Consider the following 16829-nt stretch of genomic DNA (forward strand, 5'->3'; position numbering starts at 1 on the left):
TATTTTTATGTATGGGCAGTCACCTGAAATCAAACCTGGGTTTCTGGCATGGCAGGAGAGAATTCTACCACTGAGCCATTGTCGTACTGTCCCGCATTCATATTTTTTATTTTATTTTTTAGAAAATTAATTTGTTGGCAAAAATGAGATCTTTGTTTTGTTTACTTGTTTTCTCCTGGGGGGTTTTGGGGTTTGGGAAGATTATGACTTTGGATTTGAGTTGACAAATAAACAGAAGAAATGTCTATTAGGTAAAGATATGTGACTGACAAGAGGTATCTTTGTAAGAGACGCTAATTAAAAAAATAGTTTTATTCACAAACCATATATTCATTTAAAGTGTACAGTCCAAGGTTTTCAGTATAATCTGAATTGTGCAATCATCACCACACTCAATTTGAGAAGATTCTCATTGCTCCAAAAAAAAAAATTCCATACTCCTTATTGAGACTTAGTGTTGGTATAGTACCTTTGTTATAATTGGTGCAAGAATATTACAGTGTTATTGTTAATTGTAGTCTATAGTTTGTATTAGTTGTATTTTCTTCCCCCTGTATGTCACCCTATTACTAACACCTTGTAAAAGTCAGTTACATTTGTTCCCATTCATGTAGGAAAATTCTTTTATTTGTACAGTTAAGCACAGTTGTCATCCACAACAGGATTCAATATGTTATGTAGTCTCATGTTTTATCCTCTAGCTTTCCTTCTAGTAAAATACACAACCCTAAACTTCTCCTTTCAACCATAATCATGCCTATAGTTCCCCACTGTTATCCTTAAAGTAATGTGATACCATCATTTCTATCCATTTGCAAACATTTACAATCAACCTCATTAAAAATTCTGTGCAAACTAAGCATCAGCTCCCCATTCTCTATCCTCTTTCTATCTCCTGGTAACCTATACTCTAGATTTTGGCTCCAATAGATTGCCCATTATAATTAGTTCATGTTAGTGAGACCATACAACATTTGTCCTTTTCTGTGTCTAGCTTATTTCACTCAAGATAATGTCCTCAGGGTTCATCAATGTTGTCCCATGATAACAGGACTTCATTTCTTCTTACAGCTGAATAACTATTCCATCATCTATCTATCTATACCACATTTTGTTTATCCATTCATCAGTTGATGGACACTTGAGTTGTTTCCCTCTTTTGGCAATTGGAACAATGCCACTGTGAACATCAGTGTTCAAATAACTGTTCACATTCCTGCTTTCAGTTCTTCTGAGTATATACCTACTAGCAGAATTGTCTGATCATATGGCAATTCTGTGTTTAGCTTCCTTTGGAACGGCCAAATCGTTCCCACCTGCAGTGAATAAGTGTTTCAGTTTCTCCACATCTTCTCCAACACTTGTAGTTTCTGATTGTTTAATAGTGGCCATTCTAGTAGATGTGAGATTTCATTGTGGTTTTGATTTGCATTTACCTTGTAATAGTAGGGTTAAGCAAAGTTTTTCGTGTGTTTTTAGCCATTTGTATATTCTCTTTGGAAAAATGTCTATTCAAGATTTTTGACCATTTTGTAAAAATGCAATTTTATTGAGATATATGCACATGCCATAGAAAACACCCAAAGTATATAATCACTGGCTCACAATAGGATCACATAGTTGTGTTTACATCACCATGATCAAATTTAGAACATTTTATTACTCCAGAAAACAAAGAAAAATAAAAATGAAGACTCAAATCCTCCAATACTCCTTATCCCCTGCTATTATTGACCCATAGTATTGGTGTGGTACATTTGTTACTGTTGATGAAAAAGTATTAAAATATTACTGTTAACTATAGTCTTTAGTTTGCAATAGGCACATTTTCCCTATATACCTATCTATTAATAACTCCTTGTAATAGTGTTATACATTTGTTCTAGTTCATGAAAGAACTTTTTTTTTATATTTGTACGGTTAATTATGGGCTTTGCCTACCACAAGATTCACTGTGTTATAATTTCCATGTTTTAACCTCCACCTTTCCTTCTTGTGACATATGTAACTCTAAATTTCCCCTTTCTACCATACTCACACATTCAGCATTGTTGGTTATTCTCACAATAATATACTACTGTCACCTCTGTCCATTTCCAGTACTTTAAGTTCAATCTGTTTAAACATTCTGTACATATTAAGCAGCCACTCCACATTTGTTAGCCAAATTCTGTATCTTGGTAACTTATATTCTATAGTATATGTTTATGGGTTTATATGTTATAATTAGCTCATATCAGTGAGATCATACAATATTTGTCATTTTGTGTCTATCTTATCTCACTAAGCATAATGTCCTCAAGGCTCATCTGTGTTGTCCCTTGCTTCAGGACTTCATTCCTTCTTACTGCTGAATGATATTCCGTTGTATGAATATACCACATTTGTTTATCCATTCATATGTTGATGGCTCCTTGAGTTGTTTCCATTTTTTGGCAGTTGTGAATAATGCCACTGTAAACATCAGTGTGCAAATGTCTGTTCCTGTCCCTGCTTTCAGATCTTCTGGGTACATCCTGAGTGGCAGAATTGCTGGGTCATAAGGCAACTCTATATTTAGTTTCCTGAGGAACGTTCCAACTATCCTCCACAGTGGATGCACCATTTTATATTTCCACCAGCAGTGAATAAGTGTTTCAATTTCCCCATTTCTCTCTAACACTTAGAATTTCCTATTTGTTTAATAGCAGCCGTTGTAGTAGGTGTGAGATATCTCATTGTGGTTTTGATTTGTACTTCCTTGATAGCTAGTGAAGCTGAGCATCTTTTCATGTGCTTTTTAGCCATCTGTATTTCCTCTTTGGAAAAATGTCTGTTTATGTCTTTTCCCCATTTTTTAATTGGGTTGTTTGTCATTTCATTGTTGAGTTGTAGGATTTCTTTATATATTCTGAATATCAAACTCTTATCAGATATATGGTTTCCAATTATTTTCTCCCACTGGGTTGATTGCTTTTTTACCCTTTTAACAAAGTCCTTTGAAGCACTGAAGTATTTGATTTTGAGGAGGTCCCATTTAGGGGGGGAGGGCGGTGAGTTTTTTTAGAGAAAAAGGTCACATCTGAGCAACAAGAGATTCCCTGGGAGTGACTGTTAGGCGTAATTATAAGACCACTACTGATTTTTGCAAGTTAATCTTGTATCTTGCTATTTTGCTGAACTTGTTCATTAGCTCTGGTAGCTTTGTTGTAGATTTTTTGGGGTGCTGTAGATACAGTCATGTCATCTGCAAATAGTGAAAGTTTTACTTCTCCCTTTCTGTTTGGATGCCTTTTATTTTTTTTTCTTGTGTAGTTGCTATAGCTAGAACTTCTAGCACAATTTTGAATAACATTATGGCAGTGGACATCCTTGTCTTGTTTCTGATCTCAGTGAGAGACTCATCATAGATCCACAGATAGAAATAGGTTGATAGAGATAGGCTGGAAAAATGTATTCCATGCAAATACCAACTAAGAAATAAAAGCTGGTGTAGCTATATTAATATCAGACAAAATAGAATTTAAAAGCGAAGTTGTTATAATAGACAAAGAAGGACATTATGTATTAATAAGGGGAGAAATCTACCAAGAAGAAATAACAATCATAAATGTTTATGCATGTATCCAGGGTGCCTCAAATACATGATGCAAACACTGGCAACACTGAAGGGAGAAATAGACATATCTACTATGATATTTGGAGATTATTATTATTATTTCTTTTGCATTGGCAGGCACTGGGAATTGAACCTGGGTCTCTGGCATGGCAGGCGAGAAAGAACTCTGCCTGCTGAGCCACCATGGCCTGCCCAATATTTGGAGATTTTTATACACCACTCTCATTAATAGGTAAAACATATAGACAGAGGATCAATAAGGAAACAGAGAACTTGGATAATTTGATAAATGAACTAGACCTAACAGACATTTACAGAACATTGTACCCCAAAAACAGCAGGATATACATTCTTCTCAAGTGGTCATGGATCATTCTCCAGGAAAGATGACATACTGGGTCAGAAGATAGGTTTCAATAAATTTAAAAAGATTGAAAGCATACAAATTACTTTCTCTAATCGTAATGGAATTAACCTGGGAATCAGTAATAGGTGGAGAACTAAAAAATTCACATATTTATGGAGGTTAAACAACACACTCTTAAACAGTGGGTCAAAGAAGAAATTGTAAGAGAAATCAGTAACTTATCTCGAGATGAATGAAAATGGAAACATTAAAATGTCAAAAATTTGAGGGATGCAGCAAAGGCAGTGTGGAGACGAAAATATATAGCCACATTAATAAATAAGAAAGAGCTAAAATCAAAGACCTACGTGTACATCTGGAGGACCTAGAAATGAACAGCAAAGTAATCTCACAGTAAGCAGTAGGAAAGAAATAATAATTACGAGAGCAGAAATAAATCGAGAACAAAAAAGCCAATAGAATCAATAAAATCAAAAGTTGGTTCTTTGGGGCCACGGTGGCTCAGCAGGCAAGAACACTTGCCTGTCATGCCAGAGGACCCGGGTTCGATTCCCAGTGCCTGCCCATGTATAAAAAATGAATAAATAAATAAATAAATTCCTATTAAAAAAAAAAAGTTGGTTCTTTGAATGGATCAATAAAATTGACAAACCCACATCTAAGCTGACCAACAAAAAGATGCAAATAAACAAAATTAGAAATGAGAGTGGGGACATTTCTACTGACCCCACAGAAATAAAAAAGATCATATGATGATTCTATGAACAACTGTAAACCAACAAACTAAAGAACTTCGATGAAATGGACAATTTTCTAGAAATATGAACCAACCTATGCTGATTCCAGAAGAAACAGAAGACCTCAACAAACTAATCACAAGTAAAGAGATTAATCAGTTATTATAAACCTCCCACCAAAGAAAAGTCCACAAATGTTTTCATGGGTGAATTCTATAATAATTTCAGAAAGAGTTAGTACCTATCCTGCTCAAACCCTACCAAAAAATTTGAGAGAACGGAAGACTACCTCACACATTCTATGAAGCCAGCACCATCCTAATATCAAAACCTGATAATGATACTATGGAAAAAGGAAATGATAGTATTCGTCTTGTCATTTCTGGCTTATTTCATTCAACATAATGCCCTCAGGTTTCATTCACCTAGTTGCATACATAATTACAGTTTGCTTTTCCATTCATCAGTTGATGTACCTTTAGGCTACCTCCATCCATTGCAAATTGTGAATAATGTTGTCATATTGACCAGTGTGCAAATATCTGTTCATGTCGCTGCTTTCAGTTCTTCCAAATATATACCTAATAACAGGATTGCAGTATCACATGACAACCCTATATGCTGCGTCCTGCGGAACCACACCACTGATCTCTGGAGAAACTGCACCATTCTGCTTCCCTACAAACAGGGAATAGGTATATCTCTTTTCCACATCTTCTCCAGCACTTCTATCTTTCTATTTATTATTTAAGTGGTTTTATTCACACACCACACAATCCATCCTAAGTATACTATCAGTCACTCCAAGTATAGTCACACAGTTATGCTTTCATCACAACAATCTATATGAGAATATTTCCGTTTCTTCTGCAAAGAAAGAAAAATGGGAAAATAAGGAGAAACAACAACAAGAAGAATCCCATGCTCCTCCCTTATAGCCTCCCATAATTGACATTTGGCTTTGATATTTTGCCCTTATGATGCAAACTTCACCCAGATACTGCAAATTGCTACACTGTGCCAAGCCCCAACCAACAGTCCTGAAAACCATAAAGAATACCCTGGGCTCTATCTATCTAAGGCTCTATAAACATTTTCCTTATTAAGTTCATTATTTTTTAAATTAATTTTTTAATTAAAAAATATAACAACAAACTAACACAAACATTGTTAACTTATGTTCATTCCGTTCTACATATATAATCAGTAATTCACAATATCATCATAGTCGCATATTCATCATCATGATCATTTCTTAGAACATTTGCATCAATTTGGAAAAAGAAATAAAAAGACAACAGAAAAAAATTCATACATACCGTACCCCTTACCCCTCCCTTTCATTGATTACTAGCATTTCAATCTAAATATATTTCAACATTTGTTCCCCTTAACTATTTATTCTTATTCCATATGTTTTACTCATCTGTTGATAAGATAGATAAAAGGAGCATCAGACAAAGGTTTTCACAATCACACAGTCACATTGTGAAAGCTATATCATTATATAATCATCTTCAAGAAACTTGGCTACTGGAACACAGCTCTGCATTTTCAGGCAGTTCCCTCCAGCCTCTCCATTACATTTTGACTAACAAGGTGATATCTGTTTAATGCATAAGAATAATCTCCAGGATAACCTCTCGACTCTGTTTGGAAACTCTTAGCCATTGACATTTTATTTTGTCTCATTTCACTCTTCCCCCTTTTGGTCGAGAAGTTTTTCTCAATCTCTTGATGCTGTGTCTCAGCTCATTCTAGGATTTCTGTCCCACGTTGCCAGGAAGGTCCACACCCCTGGGAGTCCTGTCCCACGTAAACAGGGGCTGGGCAGTGAGTTTGCTTGTTGTGTTGGCTGGAGAGAGAGGTCACATCTGAGTAACAAAAGAGGTGACTCTTAGGCCTAATTTTAAGTAGGCTTGACCTATCCTTTGTCGGGTTAAGTTTCATTTGAATAAACTCCCAGACTGGGGACTCAGCCTATTGCTTTGGTTGTGTCCACTGTTTGCTTGTGAATATCAAGAATTCAACTTGGAGAAGTTGAATTTTCCCCCTTTCTCACCATTCCCCCAAGGGGACTTTGCAAATACTTTTTTATTCACTGTTCAAATTCACTTTTTTATTTACTGTTCAAATCACTGGGATTTGTTGGGGTATCACTCTGGACAAACCAACAAAATCTCATGCCCTACTCAAGGGTCCTTGTACTTATGGTGTTCAATTAAGCTGTCCACATAAGTTATATTAGGAACTGCACTAGTCAAAATATAAAGTTTGTACCAAATAAACATTTTTTGCTTTAGTCTCACATATAAGTTAAAATTTTTAAATATTAATTACCGTCTATTTTCAACACCCTGCAGTAATGACATCCCTTTGTTCTTTCTCATGTAAAAACATTTTTTAAATTTGTACATTTAGTCTTAGTAAGTTTATTTTATTAAAACTTAAGGCTTCCAGATTGTTCCTATGTTATATAAGCCCTGAAACCCACAGGTGCTAGTCTCTCTAAGAACATCAACCAGTTCCAGTCCTCTACCCAAAAAGTTAGTACCCCTTTCCAGCATAAAGAAGTTGAAATGGTCATTGCTCAGATATCCCTGAAAATTGAGAGAATGATCAAATAAGAGGGAGGAGATATAACTGAGAAACTAGAATTTGGCAAATTATATGACTACTGTCTCATTATTTAGTGTTAATGTGTTAGAATATCTAGAAGGAAGTACCTGAAGTTGAAGTGTAGTCCAGTAGCCTTGATCTTTGATAATGATTGTATAAGTATTTAGCTTTTATTGTGTGACTGTGTGATTGTAAAAACCTTGTGACTTACACTCTCTTTATTCAGTGTGTGGGTAGATGAGTAATAAAAGCAAAAAAATAAAATATTGGCAATAAGGGGCATGGAATGTTTTGGGTTTTCTGTTTTTTATAATTTTTATTTTTAGAGTAATGAAATTAATGTAAAATTGATTGTGAGGAATACAAAACTGTAGGACGTTATTGTGAGCCAGTGATTCTACACTTTGGGTAGATTATATGGTGAGTGAATATAGCTCAATAAAATTGTGTTATTAAAAAAAAAATTTAAAGACCAATCACCCCTATGAATATATATGTAAAACTCCTCAACAGAGTCTTGCAAATTGAATCCAGTAGCACATTAAAGAATTATTCATACAACATGATCAAGTGAGTTTTTTTTTTTTTAACATGAGCAGGCACCAGGAATCGAACCCGGGTCCTCGGGCATGGCAGGCAAGCACTCTTACCTGCTGAGCCACCGTGGCCCGCCCTCAAGTGAGTTTTTCCCTGGTTTGCAAGAGTGGCTTAGCACAAGCAAATTAATTAACGTAATGCAGCACGTTAATAAGTTGAAGGAGAAAAACCACATGATCATCTCTATTGTCTTGGAAAAGGTCTTTGACAAAGTCTATCTTCCTTTCTTGATAAAAACATTTCAGAAGATAGGAATAGAAGGAAACTTTCTTAGTATTATAAGAGGCATATATGAAAACCCACAGCTAACATCGTTACTCAGTGGTGAAAGAGTGTAAGGTCACCATTTACTTTTTTTCTTAAATGATTTTTTGATTGAGATATAATAATTCAAAGTGTACAATCAGTGGTTCACCGTATCATCATGAAGCTGTATAGTCATAATTACAATACATTTTGAACATTTTCATTACTCTAAAAACAATAAAAATAAAGGTAAAAAAACCCACCCCAAACATCCCATGCCTGTCTGTGCTGGTTTGAAACTGTTGTGTACCCCAGATAAGCCATGTTCTTTAATCCTCATTCATTATTGCTGGGTGTGATCTTTTTGATTGTTTCCATGGATATATGACCCACCCAGTTGTTGGTGGTAACTTTTGATTAGGTCATTACCATGGAGTTGGTGGTGACTTTTGATTAGGTCATTTCCAGCGTTCAAGATGGGGTTGTTTACTGGAGTCCTTTAAGAGGGAACCGTTTTGGAAACAGCTTCAGTGCAGATAGGTTCACACATGGCCATAGATCTTTGGGGATACAGAAGGAAAATGCTCCCAGGGAAGCCTTGAGAAATGAGGAGAGAGCTAGCAGATGTCGTATGTGCCTTCCTGGCTGAGAGAGGTGTCCAGAAGCCAGGGACCCCTGCAGACACCAGCCGCATGCCTTCCCTCCTGACTGGTGTTCTGGATGTGTCAGCTTTTCTTGAGTAAAGGTAACCTCTCGTTGGTACCTTTATTTGGACATGTTCACAGACATATTCACGGCCTTAGAACTGTAAACTTGCATCTTAATAAATTCCCTTTTTAAAAGCTGTGTTACTGGTATATTGCATTCTGGCAGTCATAACAAACTAAAATACCCCCCCCCCCCCCCCCCCCCACACACACATTTTTTTTTTTTCTAACTCATCTGTTCATACACTGGAAAAAGGAATGCAATCATAAGGTCCTCACATGCACATGTTTATAACTTAAAAGCTGTATTGTTATTCAATCATCTTTAAGAATCAAGGCTACTGATTATAGTTCAAGTTTCAGGCATTTCCTCTAGCTACTCCAGTACACCAAAAAACTAAAATAGCTATTTACTACATAAAAATAACTTCCAGAAAGACCTCTCAACTCGATTTGAAATCTCTCATCCAGTAAAACTATATTGTTTCATTTCTCTTTCCCATTTTGGTCAGGAAGATTTACTCATTCTCATAATGCCAGGGGCAGGCTTATCACTGAGAGTCATGTCCCTCGTTGCCAGGGAGATTTATACCCCTGGGAGTCATGTCCCGCATAGGGGGCAGAGCAGTGAATTCACCTATGAAATTGGCTCAGAGAGAGAGAGGCCACATCTAAGCAACAAAAGAGGTTCTCTGGGGGTTACTCTTAGACATAATCATAAGTAGGTTTTCCTTTGCTGGAATAAATTTCATATGGCAAACTCCAAGATTGAGGGCTTGGCCCATCAGATTGGCAGTCCTCAATTCTTGTGAGACAATCAGATCTTCCCCAGGTGGGAAGTTTATCATTTCCACCTTTTTTCTCCAGTCCCTCAAGGGGACTTTGCAAATACTTTTTAATCTTCTGCCCAGTGTAATTTGGGATATACATCATACCAACCTGTATAAACCAACAAGATCTCATGCCCTATTCATGATTCCATGTAATTATGGTGTTTGAACAGCTGACCATACAAGTTAAAATAGTCAGTGAGCTACTAAAAATACAAATTTTGCAGCCATTTTAAAAATTGCTTTGTGGTGGCCATTGCATATCATTCTTTCTCCGTGTAAGTATCACATTATTGCAACACCATTTATTGAGTATTTTTGTGGGGGGCAGAGTGCATGGCCAGGAATAGAACCTGAGTCTCCACAGGGTGGGTGAGAATTCTACCACTGCACTCCCTTGCAACCATTTACTTTTAAAGTAACTACTGTTAATAATGTAGGATTTTCATCTTTCATTATGTTTTTTTACTTTTATGTCTTACATCTTTTTTGTTCGTAAATTCTTCTGTTAGTGGGCTTTTTTTTTTGTCGTGTAACCGTTTTGTGATCCTTATCATTTCCTTCTGAATATCTTTTTCATATTTTCTTTGTGGGTAGCATGGGCTTCAATTTGAATTAAAATTTAACATCCTTAATCTATAACAATCTCATTTGATTTGAATATCAACTTCAATAACATAGACAAGCACTTGTTGTACTAGTCTATCCTTATCCCTTTTTGTTGTAGCTGTTGTATGTTGTATCTACCTATACTGTTTGTTGTAAACGATACATTTATCATTACTTTTTATGTATCTTCATTTTATAACTTGCAAGAGGTAAAAAGTGGAGTTCCCTACCTGAAATACAATATAATATTTATGGCATTTGTAATTACTCATGTACTGGATTAAAAGCTAGTCTTGTAGGGTAGACTTGTTGTTTGGTGGGACCTTTTGATTAGGTTATTTCCATGGAGATATGAATCTGTCCATTCAAGGTGGGTCTTAATTTGCTTACTGGAAGAGGGAGACATTTTGGAGAAAGAACAGATTTTGAAAAAGAAAACACCCTGGGAGTTGCTAAGCTAAGAGATGAAATCCACAGTTTGCCGCAGAGAAGCTAAGAGAGAGGACATCTAGAAGTTTAGAGACAGAAACGCCCCAGAGATGCTAAGAGAAGGACACAGGGAGAAAGCCACAGAAATTGGAAGCTGAGAATCATGAAGTAGATGGAAGGACCAGCAGATGCTAGCTACTGCTTTTCCAGCTGACAGAGATGTTCCAAATGGCAGTGGCCTTTCTTGAGTCCAGATATCATATCATTGATGCCTTAGTTCAGACATTTTCATGGCCTTAGAACTGTAACGTTGTAACCCAATGAAGCCCCTTTGTAAAAGCTAGTCCATTTCTGGTATATTGCATTCTGGCCACTTTGGTAAACCTAAGCAACTCATATTGTTTCTTTTACTGGATATCTTTATTTCTGTTTGCCACTTCAATCCACTGTACAGTGTCCCTCCTTTTCAATCTCAAGTATTCTCTTTACCATTGTGTGTATAGTATGTCTAGTGGTAACAAAATCCCTCAGATTTTTTAAATTTAGGATTGTCTTAATGTGTCCCTCAATTTTGAAAAAGAATTTTGCTGGATATAAATTCTTGGTGGCAGTTACTTTCATTCAATTCTTTAAATATTTCATCCCACTGACTTCTTGTCTTCATGGTTTCTGATGAGACATTGGCACTTAATTTTATTGGGACTCCTTCATATGTGTCATGGTGTGTTTTCTTGCAGCTGTTAGAACTCTCTTCTCTTCCTTGGCATTTGATACATTGACTACTATGTGTCTAGGCACGGTTTTCTTCATGTTTATCCTGTTTTGTGTTCATTGGACTTCTTGAATGTCTGTGTGTATATTCATGTCTGTGGTGGTTTGAAGCTGTACATAACCAAGAAAAACATGTTCTTAAATCTAATCCATTCTTGTAGGTTTTAACCCATTGTAAGTTGAGTCTTTTGATGAGGTTACTTCAGTTAAGGAATGCCCCAACTCAATCAGGATAGGTTTTAATTCTATTACTGGAATCCTTTATAAGTGAATGAAATTCATACAGAGAGAGAAAGCCACAGAAGCAAAAAGCTGAAACGTTGGTTTCCTGACTAAAGTTATCAGGGTATTTATTATAATTAATTATATTATATTAATTATAATTTATAATTAACTCCCTCTTTTTTGTTGAGCCTACATTGAGCCTACATTCATGTGGTGACAACAGAGCCAAATATTCTGTAGATTGTACTTTAAAAAAAAATTTTATTGATACAGTAACATACTAGCACATACATTCTTTTTATTTTTTTTTCCATGGGCAGGCACTGGGAATCGAACCCGGGTCTCCGACATGGCAGGCCAGAACTCTGCCTGCTAAACCACCGTGGCCTGCCCTATGCATATATTCTTTTTTTTTTTTTTTTAAATATGGAACGCTTCACGAATTTGCGTGTCATCCTTGCGCAGGGGCCATGCTAATCTTCTCTGTATCGTTCCTATTTTAGTATATGTTAATATATTCTTAACATACAAATATTCCATACATGGTATACAATAAATGGCTCACAACATCATCACATAGTTGTATATTCATCAGCATGATGATTTCTAGAACATTTGCATCACTCTAGAAAAGGAAATAAAAAGAAAAAAGAAAAAAACTCATACATACCATACCGCTTACCCCTCCCTCTCATTGATCACTAGTATTTCCATCTATCCAATATATATATTTTTTAATTTTAACATTTGTTCCCCCTATTATTTATTTATTTTTAATCTGTATATTTTACTCATCTGTCCATACCATAGTTAAAAGGAGCATCAGACACAAGGTTTTCACAATCACGCAGTCACATTGCAGAAGCTATATCATTATACAGTCATCTTCAAGAAACATGGCTACTGGAACACAGCTCTACCATTTCAGGCACTTCCCTCGCCTAATACACTTTAATCTAAAAAGGGTATATGTATATAATGCGTAAGAGCAACCTCCAGGATAATCTCTTGACTCTGAAATCTCTCAGCCACCGATACTTTATTTTGTCTCATTTCTCTCTTCCCCTTTTTGGTTGAGAAGATTTTCTCAGTCTTTTGGTGCTGAGTCCCAGCTTATCCCAGGATTTCTGTCCCATGTTGCCAGGGAGGTTTATACCCCTGGAAGTCATGTCCCACATGGAGAGGGGGAAGGTGGTGAGTTTGCTTGCTGTGTTGGCTGAGAGAGAGAGAGGCTACATCTGAGCAACAAAAGAGGTTCTCTTGGGGGTGACTCTGAGGCCTAATTTTCAGTAGGCTTAGTCTGTCCCTTGCAGGGATAAGGTTCATAGGAGCAAACTCCAAGATTGAGGGCTTGGCCTATTCATTTGGTTGTCCCCACTGCTTGCAAGAATACCAGGAGTTCTCCAAATGGGGAAGTTGAATTTTCCCCCTTTCTTGCCATTCCCCCAAGGGGACTTTGCAAATACTTTTTTATTCACTATTCTAACCACTCTGGAATTTATTGGGGCATCTCTCTGGGCAAACCTACAAAATCTTGTACCCTATTCAAGGTTCCATTGTACTTTTACTTTTTGTTTTTTTAAACTTTTATTGTATAGTATAACATATATACAAAGCAAAGAAATAAAAAACCAACAGTTTTCACAGCACTCTTCAACAAGTGCTTACAGGACAGATCCCAGAGTTTGTCATAGGCTACCATATGATCCTCTTAGATTTTTCCTTTAGCTGCTCAAGAATATAGGAGGCTAGAAGGAATAAATACTTTTTTATCACCACAATCAACTTTTTTCTTTCTTTTTTTGTGAAAAATTACATATATATAAAAAAGCAATAAATTTCAAATTTCACAGACCCACAATTAGTTGTAGAACATATTTCAGAGTTTGACAAGGATTACAATTCCACAATTTTTGGTTTTTCCTTCTGGCTGCTCTAAGATACTGGAGACTAAAAGAAATATCACTTTAATGATTCAGCAATCATATTCATTTGTTAAATCCTGTCTTCTCTATATAACTCCACCATCACCTTTGATCGTTTAGATTGTACTTTTATCTTCTGTGAACTACTATGAATTTCGTTGTTTATGTTGAATTTCTAAAGTAAAAGAACATTTTTGGTGCCTTTTAATTGTCATATTACTATGTTTATTATTGAAATTCCATATTCTTTTTTCCTAGTGGAAAAGAAGCCTAAGAAATAAGGTCATCTCTGTAGACCACCAGAGTAGAAAAGGTGTCCGTGGGCGTCCTTTCACTTCTAAGGCATCCCCAGAAAGGTAAGATTTGTGTCACAGAGAATGGGTATACCCTATATATAAATAGTATGTCTGTGGGCAACTCATTTGTACCTTAAGTAAGACTTTATTACATATTAATATTGTATTTGTTAGTCACAAACATAAAATGTTCATTAAATGTCTCTGCACAGTATTTCTGGGGGCATGTGTTTGTATATTTAAAGGAGGAAATATTATAGAAAAATGTGTGATGTATGGTTGGGAAGACCTGAAACCAGTCATAGTGGCTTAAGCTTTGAGGGGCATCTTCTTTGTACTTTAGACTCCTAGTGTTTTTCTATCTTTACTGAAGGTTCTAGAGTTTTTGATTCTTAACTTTTCTTCTAAATCTACTTTCTATATTCAGGTAGGTAAAATGTTTGGAGCTGGTTAGAATGTCTGGAAACTGAGGTGGGGTAGAACATGGTGAATTGTTTAGATGTCACTGAATTATGAGAGTTAAATCAGTAGGCAGAATTAGGAAGTTTACTTGGTTCAAAACAGTAAATAGGGATGGATATTGTCAGATATTTGCTTTACTCAGAAATTGGCATGTGTAAGTATCTTTGCATGGATTGAATTTTTTAGAAGAGAATCAGTTTAGCTTGCCTGTTCTCCAGGACTTTTCATTTACTCTGTTGATCTTATTTTCATCATCAACGAGCTTACAGAAATTGTACCTATGCGCCTAGTTCTCTCTGTTCATTTTACTGTTCATCCTGCCCCATTAGTCAGTACTTTGGAGCTTTTGGCATATCAATAATACAGCACTTGAAAAACTTCACCAGACTGGACCTGAATACCTTCTAAGTATAATTATATTACCTACTATCTATCGAGTACTTATTATATAATGTGCATTGGGCTAAGCCCAAACTGTCCCATGTAATTTTCACAAATCTGTGAGATATGTGTTATTGGCCTTATTTCACACATGAAGAAATTTAGGTCCTCTAATTTATTAATAGAATGGGAAGAAATATTGCTAATATAGATCTGGAAAAAATAGTTTAGAATTAGTAGCCTTAAATTATTTGTTTTAGTCCTGTATATTATTGAGTTTTGCTGGATTATCTGAAACGTCTCTAAGTTGCTGCTATGTACAGGAAGATAAAATCAAGAAAAACATGCATGGAAAGGAAAGGAAAAAAATCTCCTTTCATTTGTATTACTTTCTAATATCTAAGACTCTCTACATTTAAAGAATATGATACTTTGTGTCATTAAAAAATAACTGTTTTATTGAGATATAATTTACATTCTACGAAATCCATCTATTTTAAGTCTACAGTTCAATAATATGTCCTTTTACAGCCATTCTCCATTCTTACCTGCAGTCTTGGGCAACTACTAGTCTAATTTCTGTCTCTATAGATTTGTCTTTTTTGGACATTTCATATACATTTCATGTATGATTATATTCAATCATACAATATGTGTTCTTTTGTGTCTGGCTTCTCTCACTGAATATACTGTTTTTGAGGTTTATCTGTATTATAGCATGCATCAGAAATTCGTTTCTTTTTATTGCCAAATAGTATTCCTTTGTATGGATATACTACCCTGTGTTTATCCATTCACCAGTTGATGGGCATTTGGGTTGTTTTTATGTTTTTGCTGTTGTGAATTATGCTTCTGTAAACATTACTGAACAAGACTGTTTGGACATATGACTTCATTTCTTTTAGGTAGATACCTAAGAATGTAATTGCTTTCTCATATGGCAGCTTTATGTTTGGCTTTTTGAAAAACTGTTTTCCAAAATAGCTGCACCATTCTACATTCCTACCAGCAATGTATAAAGGTTCTGGTTTCTTCACATCTTTGCCAACACTTATTCTTACCTGACTTTTGAGTTTAGCAATCCTACTGGGTGAAAAGTGTTATCTCATTGTGGTTTTAATTTGCATTTCCCTGTCATCTAATGGTGTTGAACATCCTTACAGGTATTTATTGGCTGTCTGTTCTTCTTTGGAGAAATATCTGTTCAGATTCTTTACTTATTTTTTAATTGGGTTATGTATGTTTTTACTAGAGGCATACCTTGAAGATATTGAGGGTTCTGTTCAAGACCATAGCAGAAAGCAGATACTGCCATAAAGCTAATCACGTGAACTTTTTCATTTCTCAGTGCATATAAAAGTTATGTTTATACACTACTATAGTCTATTAAGTGTGCAATAGTATTATATCTTTAAAAAATGTACAAACCTTAATTAAAATGTGACACAGAAACACAGAATGAGCACAAAGTGGTGGAAAAATGGTGCCAATATTCTTGCTCAATGTAGGATTGCAACAAACCTTCAGTTTGTAAAAAATGCAGTGTCTTTGACGTACAATAAAAAGAAGCACAGAAAACAATATAAAAACAACACAACCAAAAAAAAAAAAACACCAAAAAATAAAAAACACAGTAAAACAAAGTATGCCTGTATGGAGTTGTAAGAGTTCTTTATATAATGTAAATAGAATTCCCCGTCAGCTGTATGATTGGCAAATATTTTTTTCCCATTCTGTTGTTTGATTTTCCCTTTATTTATGGCATCCTTTGATGCACGGCATTTTAAATTTTAACAGAATCCCATTTATCTAATTTTTTTTTTCTTGCTCTGCTTTGTGTGTCATATGTAAAAATCATTGCCTAATCCAAGTTTTAGCTCTTAGGTTTAGATCTTTGATCCATTTTGAGTTAACTTTTGTGTATGGCATGAGATAGGAATCCAAATTTATATTTTTGCCTGAGGAGACTCATTTGTTCCAGCACCACTTGTTGAAAAGATGTTTACTTTCCCATTGAATTTTCTTGGTAC

General features: G+C 35.5%; 1 protein-coding gene and 1 non-coding gene across 12 annotated transcripts in view; one reads left to right on the forward strand and one right to left on the reverse strand.

Annotated features, from left to right (window-relative positions):
- SENP7 (SUMO specific peptidase 7) overlaps nt 1-16829 on the forward strand; it is a 229379-nt gene that overhangs the window by 69621 nt on the left and 142929 nt on the right. For all 11 annotated transcript variants that reach the window (XM_077118532.1, XM_077118531.1, XM_077118534.1 and 8 more), the window contains one exon: nt 13919-14016. In XM_077118532.1, coding sequence (XP_076974647.1) covers nt 13919-14016 — 98 coding nt within the window. The remainder of the gene's footprint in view (nt 1-13918; nt 14017-16829) is intronic.
- LOC143649042 (U6 spliceosomal RNA) lies at nt 12156-12260 on the reverse strand. Its single transcript, XR_013158920.1, has one exon. It is a non-coding gene; the product is annotated as a U6 spliceosomal RNA (small nuclear RNA).

This window comes from Tamandua tetradactyla, chromosome 10 (assembly GCF_023851605.1).
Source record: "Tamandua tetradactyla isolate mTamTet1 chromosome 10, mTamTet1.pri, whole genome shotgun sequence".
Taxonomy (NCBI): Eukaryota; Metazoa; Chordata; class Mammalia; order Pilosa; family Myrmecophagidae; genus Tamandua; species Tamandua tetradactyla.